Genomic DNA, 18,301 nt, shown 5'->3' with positions numbered 1-18,301 from the left:
ATTCATGAAACAAGCCTAGGTTTTTTAGAGTCTGACATTAAATGTGCCACTTACGTAAGTAAATGCTCATCACCCTAAGAAAAACACTAAAGGAAGTTTTCCTTTCGCACATGTGGTAGGTGCAACTTTATGTAGTCAATCTGAACTTAACGAAATCACATTCAACTTTTACAGTTAAGTTTTCTGCCTTCTGAAAGCTACCTTACTTTATACTCACACAGGTTAATTTATAAAGAGAGATATTTGGTGACAATTAACTCACTGTGGCAGGAATCTAAGGATTCTGTATACGAAAGCCCCTGACAGACGTCCCCCAAGGATCTGGGGAAAGAGGAAGGGTATGATTTGTAGTCCTTCGTGTTTCCATGCAGGTCAAAGCCTAGAGAAAACCACCTAACTCCTACGCCATCCGCAACATGATAAACTACTAGCATTTTCAATCAGTCAGAACCTGTGAATACAGTAAAGAGCCAATCTTAAAAAATCAAAATGGTCTGTTAAACCTCCAATTTTTACTTTTTTTCAAGATTCCGAAGCCTAGGTTGATGTAACTATGATTTTCCTTTCTACACATTTGACTTCAAACTTCTAGTTGGTATACCTACCAGACCATTACCTGGACCAAGTTAATTGCATAGGAAGATTTTTTTTTTTAAACTATGTTTACATTTTTCTTAAATTAATCTTAAAAAAAGCATAGTAAAGAGTCTGAGGACAAATTATTCAACTGTTTATCATACATAAGACCGCATGACTATAATACAAAGGGGGGTTCTTTTTCATTTAACGTTACAATATACACAGCAAGTCCGGACCAGATCTTACAATCTGCACACAGGTATTTACCCTTTTCCATGCTGTTTATGTTTACAATGCACAGAAGCCCTGTAACCAAACCGTGTAGGAAAGCGCACAAAACTGGACTGCAACATAACACAGTATGCAGGAGCGTCGGCTCTGATGGCTGCCTTTATGCAAACAGCGGTTTAAAACTGCTTTTTTTTTTTTTTTTTTTGGTGCTTGCTCAGATGTGGCAACCAGCACAGAAAAAAAATGACCTGACCCACGTATATCTTCACCTCATATTCTTAAACAGCAGTAACTACTGAATTCCTTTTGATATTGCTAGACTCAAGATGACATCCTTTTATTCACTGTAAACCTTCATGAACTACCAAGTTCAAAAATCATCCACAGGCTTGACATTTAATTACAAAATAAATATGGATTTCCTGATTAACAACAAAAAAAATTTTTGTGGTTTTATAAAAACGGATATCCCCAAGTTTCCATTCACATTCACATAGTTTTAAACCTTTTTGTCTTTTGTCACTGTTTTACATATAAAAACCTGCTTTTGTTCAGAAAAAAATTGACCTAGTCAGCCACATGGAATTGACCAATAAAAAGTAACGTGGTGTTTCTGCTGAGTTGTTTTGAACAGGGTTATCGGCAGAGGTAGATTACTGCTTCTTTTCTAGGCTTCTTTGATCCTGGACAGGTAAATTTCTTATCTTCATTCTCCCAATTCAACCGCTCAAAAGTATAACACCGTAAAATTGGTCAATTTAAAATGGGAACACAAATTTAGCAACTGCCAGACTGTGTTACATTAAGGCAGCATAATCTCAAAACTAGGCACCTGTTAAAACACCAGCCTGCTCATCTCAGGTCACACGTTCGAGTTCTGCTCTACTCTGCTCGTGTTTTGGACCTGTTGGTGCAATCGAGGTCTTGCTTTCAAGTTTACAAGTAGGTTAATCAGGAATACAAGAATCAACTGCTGGTTCCATAGCTTCTGGATCCAGTGTCCCTTTACCTTCAGAAGCCTGAACACATTGAGGATGTAACAGCTGTTGTAATCTTGAGTTAGGTGTCAATCTATCATGTTCAGTACACAGACTGCTGTAAATGTATTGGCTATGGATTCAGCAACAGTTCCAGTTTTGTTTAAGCAATAGTACAGCCATAATTTTCAACTGACATTTAAAAATGGTCTAGTTACACCTTGTGTCAAAGTGCAGAACTGCTACATTATTGGTTACAGACATCTATGTGCTATAAAAACAGCTTTGGTACAATAAATTATCAAAAAAGAAAATAAATTTTTGTAAAATTCACAGCATAATTGTGAGGCAAAAAAGCAGTCACATAAAATTCTGCATTTTTTTTTTTTTTAAAATGTTCAGGATGAACAGAAGACATCTTTGTGCAGAAGAAATGGTGGAGATACCACGTGCCGAGAAAAAGCAAAAGAAAAAGTAAAAAGCAGGAAGGGACACAGCTGTAGCTATTTCCATCAAAGCAAACCACTACTTCTGTGACCTTCAACCAATAAGGAAGTCAACTTTATGACACACGCAAAGTGACCTTGCAATACCTTACAATTAGTGGGTCACCAAAGTCTGTTTTAAAAGAAAGGCCTCTTGAATTACCCATTCTCTGTGTTTTCAGCGTTAAGGACTGTCTGCAAAAGCATGTCCAAAAAGTGATTGCATCTGAAATGGTAGGCTCTTTTAGTTTCGAGTCCAAATCCATAAGGCCAAAGGTTTTCCCGAAGACCACCACTCAGCCCTCCCCGGGACTGGCCACGACTGACCCGCTGATTGCTTTTCAGTGCACCTTGGATGGGAGACCAGTCACGTTCCGTCCCTCTCTCTCTGTGGCCTCGGCAACGGGAGACCCACAGGATCCCAGGGCAGTGCTGCTTTGCTCCTCAGGAGGTTCAGACAGGAGGGCGCTGATCCCGCCACTCAGCATGCGTCCTGTGCCTTCCACACGCCGATACAACCGTCCCTTCCATACAGCTGAAGTTGATGACTGTGTGAGCTGGAGGTCCCTCTTCTTACAGTACTGCGTTTCCGTGCCCAAGTGTGTTTAGAGGACTTAAAAACCACAATTTCCCACCCCCCACCCCAAACAGAACAAAAACAAAACAAAAACGGAAGGCAGGGGGAGAAAAAGGAAAAACAAAAAGGGGGAGGAAAACACCCTCATGGGGCCCTGTATGCAAATGATGTGCAGTGCCTTTTTATTTTAAAATTAGTTGGCAAATGAGCAAGACCAACATCTGAACAATAACTTTTGTGGAATAGAAAGACAAAAACCCCACTAAGTGACCGGGATGTGGCAAGTTAAAATGGGGGCGGCAAAAAGAGGACGCCTCTGAGCTATCCGAGAAGATGGGTTTGGACATGGCTCTTTTAAAAACTTCATTGTCCCTTTGCAATCTTTTCAAGTTAAAAAAAAAAAAAAAAAAAGTCAGCTTTGCCCTCCTGTAGCGGTTCAGTGTGTTAATCTCCTTCTGATTCAAGCAGCTTTGCACTTTGTTTTTTTTTTGGAAAAAAACACCACTTCTATAAAAACACACAAGAAACAAACTCAAGTTTCAATGTAGTCACGAGCTAGCTACAGGACTCTGCTGCACACACACGCCTGTCATGGGGGACTCTTCCCTGTCAGCCCCTTGCCGCATTGCCAGGTGCCCTTCAGTCATGTAATGTGCAGGACCTGTATTAGCAGAAAATTGGTATGTTGGATGTCCAGCTATGCCAGTCTCTTGGCGGGGATTGGAGTAGACGGTTAAATTAACGTCCATAGCTCCATTCTGTCCAAAGTCCAAGGTATTAGCAGCCACTGGGCGATTCTGGTAGGCCTGATTGCCTTGATTACCAGTAGAGGAGGAAGATGTGGAGGAAGAAGTCGTTGAGGAAGACAGGGATGTCATGGAGTGGTGACTGTGGCCAACCTCCATGGAATCCTGGGTCGAGGAGCTGTTTGTCGGGGAACTGTAGACCCGTGGCCTGGCCCGGCTGCCCAAGGCCTGCTGTCCGTGGTGGTGGTGGTGGTGGTGGTGGTGGTGGTGGTGGTGGGAGCTGCTCCCGTGGTGGTGGTGCAGCGCGTTCTGCTGCGGGGCCCCGTGGAAGGCCGTCTCCTGCACGGGGTGCGTCTCAACAGCGACTTGGGCAGGAGCCTCCGTGCCCGACCAGCCAAGGGGGGCAGGGAACTGCTGGCGCACCTGCAAGAGCAGATTGTGGAAAGACTTATTCAGGGGACCGCTTCCAAGCTTTAATCTTCAATCAAAAGCTACATGAGCATTTACATTAGAGAGAGGATTTTGAAACTTTAATGTTCTAGACAGCTCTATAACACAAACTTGCAAATATGTTTCAAGAGTGAAAATTATTTTATTATGAAAGCTGCAACTTTTAGCAAGTTATATCCATAAACAGGCTCATATATTTTATTGGCCACTTTCCTTCCTTTCGAGCACTGTTTATGCCAGGGGTCAGCAAACTTCTTCTGGAAAAGGCCAGAGAGTAAAACTGGTTATTTCTGATCAGTCCAAAAGACATTCTTTACCCTAAAGCCCCTCCTCTCCATCTTTCCTGTTTTAACTGAACCACTACTATGCATTTAGCTGCCTAACCATTCCTCCACTGAAACAATCAGTGAGTACTATTAAAGCCACCTCCAAAATAAGAACTCATATCTGGCATCTCTTCTTCATTATTCTATCCGAGGTCATTACCATCTCTTGCCTAGACGAACACAACAGCCTCCTAAATCAACTCCCATCTTCCACCCTTGCTTTTTACCAAACCACTCTCCAAATCCCGAGAATAATCTTTTTAAAACAGATATCCAAATTAAGCATGAAAGAGAAATAAAAAGCATCCAAATTGGAAATAAAGAAATAAAATGGCTGCTACTTACACATGATGCAACATTATATATGGAAAACCCTAAAGACTCCATTAGAAAAGTTATGGAAATAATAAATTTAGTAGGGTTACAGGATACAAAATCAATACACAAAAACCTATTACATTTCTATATACTAATAAGAAAACATCAGAAAAAGAAAACAATCCCATTTACAAATGCATCAAAAAGAACAAAATAAGCAAGACATAAATTTAACCAAGGAGGTAAAAGGGCTTTATATGGAAAACAAGACAGTAGCGAGAGAAATGGAAGACCAAGTCAGCGGGAAGACTGTCCACGCTCACTGACTCTAAGAGTTAAGAGTCAAAGCTGTTAAAGTGTCCGAACTACTGAAAGCAATCTACACATTCAATGTAATCCCCCTATCAAAATTCCAATGGCATGTTTTCAAAAAAAATAGAACAAAATCTTAAAATTTGTAATCCACAAAAAATATCCAAGTAGTCGAAGCAACCCTGAGAAAGAAAAAGCTGGAAGCATCACGCTCCTTGATACCGAACTATACTACAAAGCTACAGTAACTAAAAATGGCACGGTACTGGCATAAAAACAAGCACACAGGTCAACGAAACAGAAGAGAGAGCCCAGAAATAAACCTATGTGTATACAGTCGGTTAATTTATGAAAAAGAACCAAAAATATACAATGGAGAAAAGCTATTCTCTTCAGTAAAGGGTGTCGTGGGACTTCAGTAAAGGGTGGTCCAGGGGTTAAGAATTCACCCGCCAACGCCAGAACACAGGTCTGATCCCCAGATCAGGAAGATCCCCGAGGCCACAGAGAAGCTAAGACTGGGCACCACAAACCCTGAAGCCCGCACTCTGCACTGAGAGGCCGCCGCAGGAGGAGCCCACAGAGCGCAGGGAAGGGCGGCCCCTGCTCGGGGAGACCAGACAGAGCCTGTGTGCAACGGTGAAGACCCAGCACAGAGGAGAAATCAGTTACTTAATTTAAATGGTGTCATGAAAACTAGACAACCAGATAACAAAAGAAAGAAACTCAACCACCATTTTACACCAAAGCCCCAAATGAACCCAACATGGATTAAAGACTTGAAGCCATAGAACTCCTAGAAGGAAACACAGATGGTCTGACACAAGTCCTGGTGATGATTTTTTTAATCTGACACCAAAGCAAAAGCAACAAAAGCAAAAATAGACAAATGAGACTACATTATACTAAAAAGCTACTGTACAATAGAGGAAACCATCAACAAAATGAAAAGACAACTTCCTGAATGGGAGAAAACATTTGTCAATCATGTGTCTGATAAGAGGCTAATAATATTCCAAACATAAAAAGAACTGATAAAACTCAATAGCAAAAACCCAAACAATCTGACTTAAAAATGGGCAGGAGATCTGACTACACGTTTCCAAAGAAGACACAAAGACGGCCATCACGCACAAGAAAAGCAACTCAACATCGTTGGTCACTAGAGAAATGCAAACCCAAACCACAATGAGACATCACTCTCAAAAAGACAACGAATGACAACTGCTGGTGAGGATGTAGAAAAAAGGAAACCCTCACACACTGATGATGGGAATATACATTAGTATAACCATTAAGGAAAATAGTATGGAGGAGGTTCTTCAAAATATTAAAAACAGAACTACCACATGATCTTATGATTACACAGTGGAAGTGAGAAATAGGATATATGGGCTTAGATCTGATAGAGTGCCTGATGAATTATGGACAGAGGTGTGTGACACTGTACAAGGAGACAGGGATCAAGACCATCTCCAAGAAAAAGAAATGTAAAAAACCAAAATGGCTGTCTGAGGAGGCCTTACAAATAGCTGTGAAAAGAAGAGAAGCGAAAAGCAAAGGAGAAAAGGAAAGATATACCCATTTGTTGAATGCAGAGTTCCAAAGAACAGCAAGGAGAGACAGGAAAGGCTTCCTCAGTGATCAGTGGAAAGATACAGAGGAAAACAATATAATGTGAAAGACTAGCGATCTCCTCAAGAAAACTAGGGATACCAAGGGAACATTTCATGCAAAGATGGGCTCAATGAAGGACAGAAATGGTATGGACCTAACAGAAGCAGAAGATATTAAGAAGAGGTGGCAAGAATACACAGAAGAACTATACAAAAAAGATCTTCAGGACCCAGATAATCACGATGGCGTGATCACTCACCTAGAGCCAGACATCCTGGAATGTGAAGTCAAGTGGGCCTTAGGAAGCATCACCACGGACAAAACTAGTGGAGGTGATGGAATTCCAGTTGAGCTATGTCAAATTCTGAAAGATGATGCTGTGAAAGTCCTGCACTCAATATGCCAGCAAATCTGGAAAACTCAGTAGTGGCCACAGGACTGGAAAAGGTCAGTTTTCATTCCAATCCCAAAGAAAGGCACTGCCAAAGAATGCTCAAACTACTGCACAATTGTACTCATCTCACAAGCTAGTAAAGTAATGCTCAAAATTCTCCAAGCCAGACTTCAACAGTACATGAACCATGAACTTCCAGATGTTCAAGCTGGTTTTAGAAAAGGCAGAGGAACCAGAGATCAAACTACCAACATCTGTTGGGTTATCGAAAAAGCAAGAGAGTTCGGAAGAACATCTATTTCTGCTTTAACTGACTATGCCAAAGCCTTTGACTGTGTGGATTGCAATAAGCTGTGGAAAATTCTGAAAGAGATGGGCATACCAGACCACCTGACCTGCCTCTTGAGAAACCTGTATGCAGGTCAGGAAGCAACAGTTAGAACTGGGCATGGAACAACAGATTGGTTCCAAATCTGGAAAGGAGTACGTCAAGGATGTATGTTGTCACCCTGTTTATTTAGCTTATATGCAGAGTACATCATCAGAAATGCTGGGCTGGATGAAGCACAAGTTGGAATCAAGATTGCCAGGAGAAATATCAATAACCTCAGATAGGCAGATGACACCACCCTCATGGCAGAAAGTGAAGAACTAAAGAACCTCTTGATGAAAGTGAAACAGGAGAGTGAAAAAGTTGGCTTAAAGCTCAACATTCAGAAAACTAAGATCATGGTATCGGGTCCCATCACTTCATGGCAAATAGATAGGGAAACAGTGGAAACAGTGACAGACTTTATTGTTTGGGGCTCCAAAATCACTGCCTATGGTGACTGCAGCCATGAAACTAAAAGATGCTTAGTCCTTGGAAGAAAAGTTATGACCAATTTAGACAGCATATTAAAAAGCAGAGACATTACATTGCCAACAAAGGTCTGTCTAGTCAAGCCTATGGTTTTTCCAGTGGTCATGAATGGATGGGAGAGTTGGACTACAAAAAACTGAGTGCCAAAGAATTGATGCTTTTGAACTGTGGTGTTAGAGAATACTCTTGAGAGAGTCCCTTGGACTGCAAGGAGATCCAACCAGTCCATCCTAAAGGAAATCAGTCTTGAGTGTTCATTGGAAGGACTGATGTTAAAGCTGAAACTCCAATACTTTGGCCACCTGATGCAAAGAACTTTTTCTAATTAGAAAAGACCCTGATGCTGGGAAAGATTGAAGGTGGGAGGAGAAGGGGACGGCAGAGGATGAGATGGTTGGATGGCATCACTGACTCAATGGACATGAGTTTGAGTAAACTCTAGGAGTTGGTGATGGACTGGGAAGCCTGTTGTGCTGCATTCCATGGGGTCACAAAGAATCAGACACGACTGAGCAACTGAAATGAACTAAACCACATGATCCTCAATTCCGCTTCTGGGTATTTATGTGAAGAAAACAAAAACACTATCTTGGAAAGATATATGTACCCCATGTTCACTGTAGTAGTATTATAACAGCCAAAATAAGAAACAACCCAAGCACCCACTGATGGATGAATGGGTAAACAACCTGCACAGTCTGGTCAATGCTCATTTCTCCAACCTTTTCCTCTAGTCTGCCTTCATCCTGCTGCCTGGGCTCCTACTACACAGCATATTCCTTCTGTTCCTCGATCTGATCAACATCTTTCACATGCCTCAGAGTATCTGCACATACTGTTCCCTTCTGCCTAGAATGTTCTGATTTCTAATTTCTGCTTGGATGCTTCTTTCTCATTGTTTCAGTTCCAGAGTTTTCCCTCACCACTCTGGCTAATGCTGCCCTAACTTCTGGGCCAGAGACCCCCAGTTGTCCTCAAAAAAACTTCTTCTTCCTCCTGGGCACGTGGCTCCAACTACACTCACTTCCAGTCTCCGCTGTACTAAGACACAGCCGTGCAACTGTCTGGGTCAATGGCAAGTTCCTATAGTACAACCAGATCCGGTCCACAAAATACTTCCCAAGTCCTTCTGCGGAATGCAGCAGACAACTAGGCCCTGGGGATGGGGCAGTCACAAGATGTCAGGAACCCAGGACATGGGAGAGCCATGCTGCTAACCCACATGCCCACTCTGGACGTTATGTAAAAGAGAAACTTCACATTCTTCAAGCTACCATATTTTGGGGGCTCTATCTGTTATCAGTTGGGCCTGCTTAGTACACACACCCCACCCAAGAAACAGCTATTCTCTATTATACTGTCTTATTTTCTAGTAGCTGCAAATTATATTCACTTGATTCATTTATATACTGAGTCACTGTAAGCTCTAGGAAGGCAAAGCCTGTTTCTTTATCACCAGTAGCTAGCACAGATCATTGGAGAAGGCAATGGCACCCCACACCAGTACTCTTGCCTGGAAAATTCCATGGGCGGAGGAGCCTGGTGGGCTGCAGTCCATGGGATCGCTAAGAGTCAGACACAACTGAGCCACTTCACTTTCACTTTTCACTTTCAAGCATTGGAGAAGGAAATGGCAACCCACTCCAGTGTTCTTGCCTGGAGAATCCCAGGGACGGAGGAGCCTGGTGGGCTGCCGTCTATGGGGTCGCACAGTCGGAGATGACTGAAGCGACTTAGCAGCAGCAGCACAGATCATTCAGTATTTACTTAATGAAAGTGGTCCCAAGAAACACTATTGAAAATACTACTGATCCCAATTTCTTAAAACTCAGTTAAGTGGCAAGCTAAATTGGTAAAATTACGTGGAGAGCAATTTGCCAACAGTCATCAAAGTGACAAGTCACATTACTCTCTGACCCAGCAATTCCACATCCAAGAATTTATATCACAGATGCACTAACTGTGTGTGTGGATTATTTATATATGGGGTTATTCATTACAGCATTATTTTGAGTAGTAAAGAAGACTGAAAGTAAACTAAACGTCCACTAACAGGGAACTACTGCAATGACTTGTGGAATATCTAAACAACAGAATACTGTGTGGCTATTTAAAACAAAACAAACAGAATGAACAAGTTCTCTATGCTACAGAATGAGTTCCATAATATTATCTATTAAAAAACATATTACGACATGCTAAAAAGATATGAAGCAGTGTGCATGGTATGCTACCTACCACTTGTGTACAAAGGTTAGGTGAAGAATATATATTTGTATTTGCTTGTGAATATATAAAATATCTCAGAAAGGCTACATAAAACTAATAACATTAATATAGAAATTAGGTGGCTAGAGGATACAGAAGGGAAGACTTCTCATTGAATCCCCGTTTATGTTTACCGATTTTTAAACCACGTGAATGTATCAACTATTTAAAAATTAAATAAAAATGGTTTGAAGCAAATAAGCACAATATTGATTGACTTCTTTAAATGTGGGCAGGATGAACACAAATGTCTTATGTTATCCTGGTACAGTTTATGTATTTGCAGTATTAATATAATTGGAAGAATAAAGGAAGGAAAGAAGGTCACTCTGAAGATTAGGGAAAGCCTCTGGTAGTGATATTTAAAATCAGAAGGATATACAGAAGTCACCAAAGCAAAGAGGGAGGAAAAGCATATTCCAGGCTGAGCACAGTCCTCGTGAGAATTGTGTTGGAGAACGTAAGGTCCGGAAAATGAAAAAAATTCCAGGAAGACCAGAGTGAATGGAGAGGAAGAATGCCTGGGTAGGGTCCAGATCACAGAAACCACTGAAAACTCCACGCTGTGCTCAGTCGTATCTGACTCTGCAACCCCATGGACGGTAGCCCATGAGGCTCCTCTCTCCGTGGGATTCTCCAGACAAGAATACTGGAGGGGGTTGCCGTGCCCTCCTCCAGGGCATCTTCCTGATCCAGGGATCGAACCCATGTCTCTTATGTCTCCTGCACTGGTAGGCAGTTCTTTACCACTCGCGCCACCTGGGAAGCCCTCTCAATTTTTTTTTTTTTAAGTATAAGAGAAAGCCAAAAACTGGTTGAAAGCAGGGGATGGACCTGGATGAGACTGTTTTAACTGAATGTTTATTTACTTAGCTGACTAAAGAGAGCAGAGGTGAACTGGTGGATGAAACAGATGCTGGAAGACCAGTCAAAAATAATCTTTACAGGAAGATAAGCTACAAATGCCTGTAGCAAGGAGTGGGGGGAGTGAAGTGGAGAGAATAGAAACACATGTAGGATATTCCGAATCCACACTATTTATCATTTGATTCCATGTCGGGGGGTGAGGGAGAGACTCAAGGATTAACTCCCAGACATGTATGACCTAAGCAAATGGGTAAATTCAGGGCCATTCTGTACAAAGAACAGATAAAAGCAGATGCACTGTGGCAGAAGAGGAAGCGATGACAGGGATCTGTAGGTTGTGCTGTGGAGACCTCCAGCGAGCGCGGCACTGATAGGAGGTGATCAGGGGCTCAGGAGTGAGGTCCAGGTCAGAATCAGGACGTGAAGTGGCTGACATCAAGACGGACGTTGTGGACACTGGTAGGCACACATGAGGTCACCCGAGGGCTGTCAGGTGGGAGAGAGGGCACAGAACATCCACTACTACCAGCAGCGGGAGAAGAGAATCCAGAAAGGAGGCGATGACAGAAGGGGGCAGGCCGGGCGAAGGGCCACGCTGTGCGCGTGCCCAGGGCAGATGGAAACCAGAGCCGGGTCACTGCGAGTGAGGACTGGACGGAAAAGTGACCGAGAGCCCGCCCGGCTGCTCAGAACTGACGCTGGTGCCACGACAGGACAGGTGCTCACGCTGGGAGCAGGCTGCCTGGAGCAGCAGAAGGGCTCTCAAAGGGTGAGCTCATGGAGAGCAGAACGTGGGGCAGGGAACACACCGGCCAGGGAAGGCCTGCTGCGGTCCAGAGACACCTGGGGAGGGCTGGGCGCGGAGGGAAGGCGGCGAGCAGAGGTCCCGGGGCGGCAGCGGGCAGCAGAGCGCGGGTGGGAGACAGTGGACAAGCGCCCGCGGAGCCGGGCGAGGTGTCTGGGGACAGGCTGTGAGGCTTCCTTTCTGAAAAGTGCTCCCCACCCAGGGAGGAGTCAGGGAGAACAGAGGAGAGGCTTCTAAGAAGTGGAGAAGAGGTTGAAACAATTACTGGAGAGAGCGGGAGTGGGAAGAGATGATGTGAGAAGCAGGAGAGCCTGCCCAGCAGGCTGGGGACCAGGAATCAGTGGTGATCACATCCCAACACGCACCTCTCCACCAGCCCGCGGCAGCCCCAGGCCAGCAACGGGGCGACATTCGTCAGTATCCACTGTGTTTCTCATTAAACAACAGACTCGCCTCTCATTATAAACATCATTACGCAGTGCTCAGGATGAATTAACTTACTCTTTTACAGAGTATTTAAATATTAGTAAACATTTCTATTACTACCATCTGCTTCACCCCCTTAAAAATTTTTACTTCATTAGATCCTCTTTAATCAGTTGAAAAACCAACAGAACAAAAAAGAAAAAACTTCAAAGCACAAAACAAAACATGGAGCTGAAAAATCAAAGCACAAACTGATCCAGAACCTAGGACCATTGGTGGTGACAGATAACGAGAGGAAGGAGAGGCAGTAATTAAGATGACGAGCCGCAGAAAGACGTGAACCCAGGAAGTCACAGTTCCCACTGTAAAACGGAAATCCAAACAGGGTAAGGCTAAAAACGCTACAGAGTAAATGAGATAAACACAGGGGGGAAAAGTACCTGGAGCAATGGCTCATGTGCGCTCAGTAAATCTTAGCTATTTCTAAATAAGGAGGGAAATGACTGCGAGGTCGTGCTGCTTTATGTCAGTCATGTAAGTTGGAACCCCTTACAGGAGAGGAAACTCTGACCCTTCGGAGGAAGCGACAATCACCCAAAAGACACGGGGCACCCCACACTGCTCCTCGGGCACACGTGAGGGCGGGCTGGGCTCACCTGCGGACTGTGGGTCTCACAGTCCATGGCCTGGACGGCGGCCGTGAAGTGCCCGCCGCTGTGCCGATGCTGGTGCGTCGGGTCCGACCTGGCTCTCCCACTGTTGCTCGTCCCCGACGATCCACCTGGAGCATCACAACACGACACTACTTGTGAGTGTGAAGTTAGTTGTGTTCAAGAAGATATATCCTAAAACTGTAACATTAAAACTGAAACACCCTCTATTAACCTGAAAGGGCACCAGAAAAGAACCCAATTCCCTTCTTTCACATGAATCATTGAACTCAAATACGACCAAGTTCAGTTAAGTTGGGAAAACTGTTTCCACTTTAAAAACAATTTAACACTTGGCTACTGGTTTTTTCCCAAGTAGAATTTATTGTATGCACAGTTAAGTCTTAGAACTTGTGGATTTTTTTACAGGCCCAAAGAATAGACTTACGAAAAATGATTCCTCCCTTGTTGTTATTGCTCAGTTGCTAAGTTGTGTCCAACTCTTTGCTTCCCCATGGAGCACAGCACGCAAGGCTTCCCTGTCCTTCACTATCTCAAGGAGTTTGCTCAAACTCGTGTCCAATAAATCAGTGATGCCACCCAACCATCTCATCCTCTTTTGCCCCCTTCTCCTCATTCTCTCAATCTTTCCCAGAATCAGTTGTCATTTCAATCAGTCGGCTCTTCGCATCAGGTGGCCAAAGTATTGGAGCTTCAGCATCAGTCCTTACAATGGATATTCACAGTCGATTTCCTTTAGGATTAATTGGTTTGATCTCCTTGCTGTCCAAGGGACTCTCAAGAATCTTCTCCAGCACCACAGTTTGAAAGAATCAATTCTTCAGCACTCAGTCTTCTTTATAGTCCAACTCTCACATCTGTACATGACTACAGGAAAAACCACAGCTTTGACTATATGGACCTTTGTCAGCAAAGTAATGTCTCTGCTTTTTAATATGATGTCTAGGTTGGTCATAGTTTTTCTTCCAAGGAGCAAGCGCCTTTTAATTTCATAGTTTCAAGTCAACTGTCTGAAATGATTTTGGAGCCCAGGAAAATAAAGGATGTCACTGTTTCCATTTTTTCCCCACCTATTTGTCATGAAATGATGGAACCAGATGCCATGATCTTCATTTCTTGAATGTTGAGTTTTCAGCCAACTTTTGCACTCTCCTCTTTCACCTTCATCAAGAGGCTCTTTAGCTCCTCTTCACTTTCTGCCATAAGGGTGGTGTCATCTGTATATCTGAGGTTATTGATATTTCTCCGGGCAATCTTGATTCCAGCTTATGCTTCTTCCAGCCCAGTGTTTCTCATGATGTACTCTGCATATAAGTTAAATAAGCAGGGTTCATACTCCTTTCCTGATTTGGAACCAGTCAGTTGCTCATGAACGGTTTTAACTGTTTCTTCCTGATGTGCATACAGGTTTCTCAGGAGGCAGGTTAAGGTGGTCTGGTAGTCCTATCTTTTGAAGAATTTTCCATAGTTTTTTGTGATCCACACAGTCAAATCAATGAAGCACAAGTGGATGTTTTTCTGGAACTCCCTTGCTTTTTCTATGAGTCAACAGATGTTGGCAATTTGATCTCTGGTTCCTCTGCCTTTTCTAAATCTAGCTTGTACATCTGGAAGTTCTTGGTTCACGTACTGTTGGAAGTCTAGCTTGGATTTTGAGCATTATCTTGCTAGCACGTGAAATAAGTGCAATTCTTCAGTAGTCTAAACATTCTTTGGCACTGCCTTTCTTTGGGATTAGAATGGAAACTGACCTTTTCCAGTCTGGTGGCCACTGCTGAGTTTTCCGAATTTGCTGGCATATTGAGTGCAGCACTTTCACAGCATCATCTTTTAGGATTTGAAATAGCTCTACATCACTTTCACTAACTTTGACTGTAGTGATGCTTTCCAAGGTCACCTGACTTCACATTCCAGGATGTCTGGTTCCAGTTGAGTGATCACACCATTGTGGTCATCTGGATCACTAAGACCTTTTTTGTAGTTTCTCTATGTATTCTTGCCACCTCTCATTAATTTCTTCTGCTTCTGTTATGTTCTTACTGTTTCTGTCCTCTATCATATCTATCCTTGCATGAAATGTTCCCTTAACATCTCCAATTTTCTTGAAGACATCTCTAGTCTTTCCCATTCTATCGTTTTCCTCTATTTCTTTGCACTGGTCATTTAAGAAGGCTTTCTTATCTCTCCTTGCTATTCTCTGAAACTCTGCCTTTAGTTAGGTATCTCTCTCCCTTTCTCCTTTGCCTTTCAGTTCTCATCTCACCTATTTGTAAGGCCTCCTCAGACAACCTCTTTGCATTCTTGCATTTCTTTTTCTTGGAGATGGTTTTGATCACTACCTCCTGCACAATGTTATGAACCTCGTAAGGTTTGTAACGTTGTTAAGAATTCGGCCCATAGTTCTTCAGGCACTCTGTCTATCAGATGTAATCCCTTGAATCTATTTATCACCTCTACTGTATAATCATAAGGAACTTGATTTAGGTCATACCTGAATGGTCCAGTGGTTTTTCCTACTTTCTTCAATTTAAGCCTAAATTTTGCAATAAGGAGTTGATGATCTGAGCCACGGTCAGCTCCAGGTCTTGTTTTTGCTGACTGTATACAGCTTCTCCATCTTTGGCTGCAAAGAATATAATCAACCTGATTTTGGTACTGACCATCTGGTGATGTCCATGTGTAGAATTGTCTCTTGTGTTGTTGGAAAAGCATGTTTGCTATGACCAGCGTGTTCTTTTGGCAAAACTGTTGGCCTTTGCCGTGCTTCATTTTGTATTCCTAAGTCAAACTTGCCTGTTATTCCAGGTATCTCTTGATTTCCTACTTTCGATTCCAATCCCATGATGAAAAGGACATCTTTTTTAGGTGTTAGTTCTAGAAGGTCTTGTAGGTCTTCAGAGAACTGTTAGACTTCAGCTTCTTTGGCATTAGGGGTTTGAGGCATAGATATGGATTACTGTGATACTGAATGGTTTGCCTTGGAAACAAACAGAGATCATTCTGTTATTTTTGAGACTGCATCCCAGTACTGCATTTGGGACTATTTTGTTGACTATGAGGGCTATTCCATTTCTTCTAAGAGATTCTTGCCCACAGCAGTAAATACAACGGTCATCTGAATTAAATTCTCTCATTCTGGTCCATTTTAGTTCACTGATTCCTAAGAAGTCGATATTCACTCTTGTCACCTCCTACTTGACCACATCCAATTTACTCTGATTCATGGTCCTAACATCCCAGGTTCTATGCAACGCTGCTCTTTACAGCATCAGACTTTACTTCCATCATCAAACACATCCACAACAGGGTGAGGTTTCTGCTGTGGCCCAGCCTCTTCATTCTTTCTGGAGTTATCTTTCCTCTCGTCACCACAGCAGCACACTGGACGCCTACTGACTTGGGGGCGGGGGGGGCGCCCCTCATGTCTCAGTGTCATGTATCTTCTCCTTTTCATACTGTTTATGGGGCTCTCGAGGCAAGAATACTGGAGTGGTTTGGCGTTCCTTTCTCCAGTGGACTGCATTTTGTCAGAAGTCTCCACCATGACCCATCCAACTTGGGGTCCTTACACAGCGGGGCTCATAGCTTCCTGAATTACACAAGAGTGTGATTCATGTGATCACTTTGTTAGTTTTCTCTGATTGTGGGTTTTTGTTCTGGAGGCTGTGGAATTGTAGTTCTTGTTTCTTCTGTTTGCCCTCTGATGGATTCCTCCTTACCCATTAACAAACTTTAAAAATACATGAAATAACCCCCACTTTGTAAAGAAAAGAGCATACATTTAAAAGCCTAAATAGTATCAGAACAACAGACCTGAGCTTGAAGACGTACTGGAGGTGGTGCCCGAAGACTGTGACTGCTCCATAGCAGGACTCGTGGATACACTATTACTTGTGTTTGTACCTTCATCAGCTGTTTTCTTGAAAAAACTGTGCTGCAGGGCATAGTAAGGTTGAATTCGAGATTTGGGGTCATAATCAAGCATCCTTAAAATGAGGTCTTTGAACTTCAAGTAGTCAGCTACTGTATGACCCGATTCCCCAGCACGACGCCCACCAGGTCCTCCTGTTTCTACTCCGAGAATATTATGAAGTTTACGGGTTCCTGGTGGTTTGTACTCCTAAAGAGAAAAAAGACAAAAAAGGGGGGGATTTCTCTAAATTTGGTGGAATACATAAAAGCCTACATAACATAACATCAAATAAGCTTACTTATAGGATAATGCTGAGACCTTTGTCAAAAGGAGTGTTTTATGGTTTGCTCTTCTAGATTTTCACATATACTATTCTGAAAGCACTGCAATTAGGAGAAATTCAAAATTACTCCAAGCAGAAATGACTATAAAGATCATCTAGTGGAGGAATCAGCAAACTATGCCCTGTTTCAGAGCCTACTTTATATAAACAGCCCCTACTATGAATGGTTTTACATTTTTAAAGATGGTAAAAACAAACAGAACCAAGTAAGAATATGCAACAAAATCTTTACTCTGTGGTCCTTGACAAAGGAAGTATACTACCAGTGGCCACAAACCTCTTTTCTGCCCGATACACCTGTAAACTCAGGTGCACTTCCTAGGTAACAGTGGCTCATTAAAGCTTTAGCCATCACTCCTAATAAAGAACCATGGGTTTAACACCGTACCTTGCTTATATTCAGATAAAAAAAAAATTGAAAGCAAATTATTTATGCTTCACTTTAGAAAATACATTTAATAAACTGCCTTTAACATGTGCTGACATTTTCGAGAAACTCATTTTAACAGGTAATCTTTAAAATCCCTATGAACACTGAATTTATTCAGCATAGTATTAGTAGATTTTGCTTCTAGGTACAATGTAGCAATTTGTAAGAGACCATTACTCTTACTTCAAAATCAAGAACAAGCCAGGCAGGCAAACCACAAAATCACTGCCTTTTAAAAATCTATCAGGGACCTGGTGGTCTAGTGGTTAAGAACCTGCATTGTGGTTCAGGAAACGCAGATTCCCGGCCTAGTCAGGGAACTAACCCCCACATGCCGTAGAGCAGCTGAGCCCACGCACCACAACTGCTGTCCTCATGCCCAGGAGCTCGCGAAAGGCTACGGAAGATTCCCCACGAGGCAGCAAAGACCCCCACGTGCTGCCACTGAGACCTGGGGCAACCGAATTAATTAATCAAAAAAGAAACCTATCAGAGTGCAGAGGATTAAAGAAACCAGAGCTAACTAAACTCTGCAAAGTGAAAGTCTTTCCTAGGAAAGAAGAGACTACGGTGGGAGAAGGAATGAAAGCCACGGATGTGAGGAGGGAGAATCCAGCCCAACTCCAAACCAATTGAGGACAGCTACGAGTGGCTGGGCCTAAGGATGGGACAGGCAGACGCCCCGTGAGGACCCCTCAGGGAGG

The 18,301-nt window shown here is 42.9% G+C and overlaps 1 protein-coding gene across 5 annotated transcripts in view; it reads right to left on the bottom strand.

The window, feature by feature from the left end:
• Positions 1 to 713: 713 nt before the first annotated feature.
• Positions 714 to 18,301, bottom strand: part of DYRK1A (dual specificity tyrosine phosphorylation regulated kinase 1A) — a 143,275-nt gene continuing 125,687 nt past the window's right edge. For all 5 annotated transcript variants that reach the window (XM_065943567.1, XM_065943565.1, XM_065943568.1 and 2 more), the window contains 3 exons: positions 16,725 to 17,031; positions 12,897 to 13,021; positions 714 to 4,018 (listed from right to left, as the gene is read on the bottom strand). In XM_065943567.1, coding sequence (XP_065799639.1) covers positions 3,398 to 4,018; positions 12,897 to 13,021; positions 16,725 to 17,031 — 1,053 coding nt within the window. In that variant the 3' untranslated portion in view covers positions 714 to 3,397. The remainder of the gene's footprint in view (positions 4,019 to 12,896; positions 13,022 to 16,724; positions 17,032 to 18,301) is intronic.

This window comes from Muntiacus reevesi, chromosome 8 (assembly GCF_963930625.1).
Source record: "Muntiacus reevesi chromosome 8, mMunRee1.1, whole genome shotgun sequence".
Taxonomy (NCBI): domain Eukaryota; kingdom Metazoa; phylum Chordata; class Mammalia; order Artiodactyla; family Cervidae; genus Muntiacus; species Muntiacus reevesi.
Note: the sequence above shows the minus strand (reverse complement) of the source record. Positions and strands in the feature narration are given on the sequence as shown.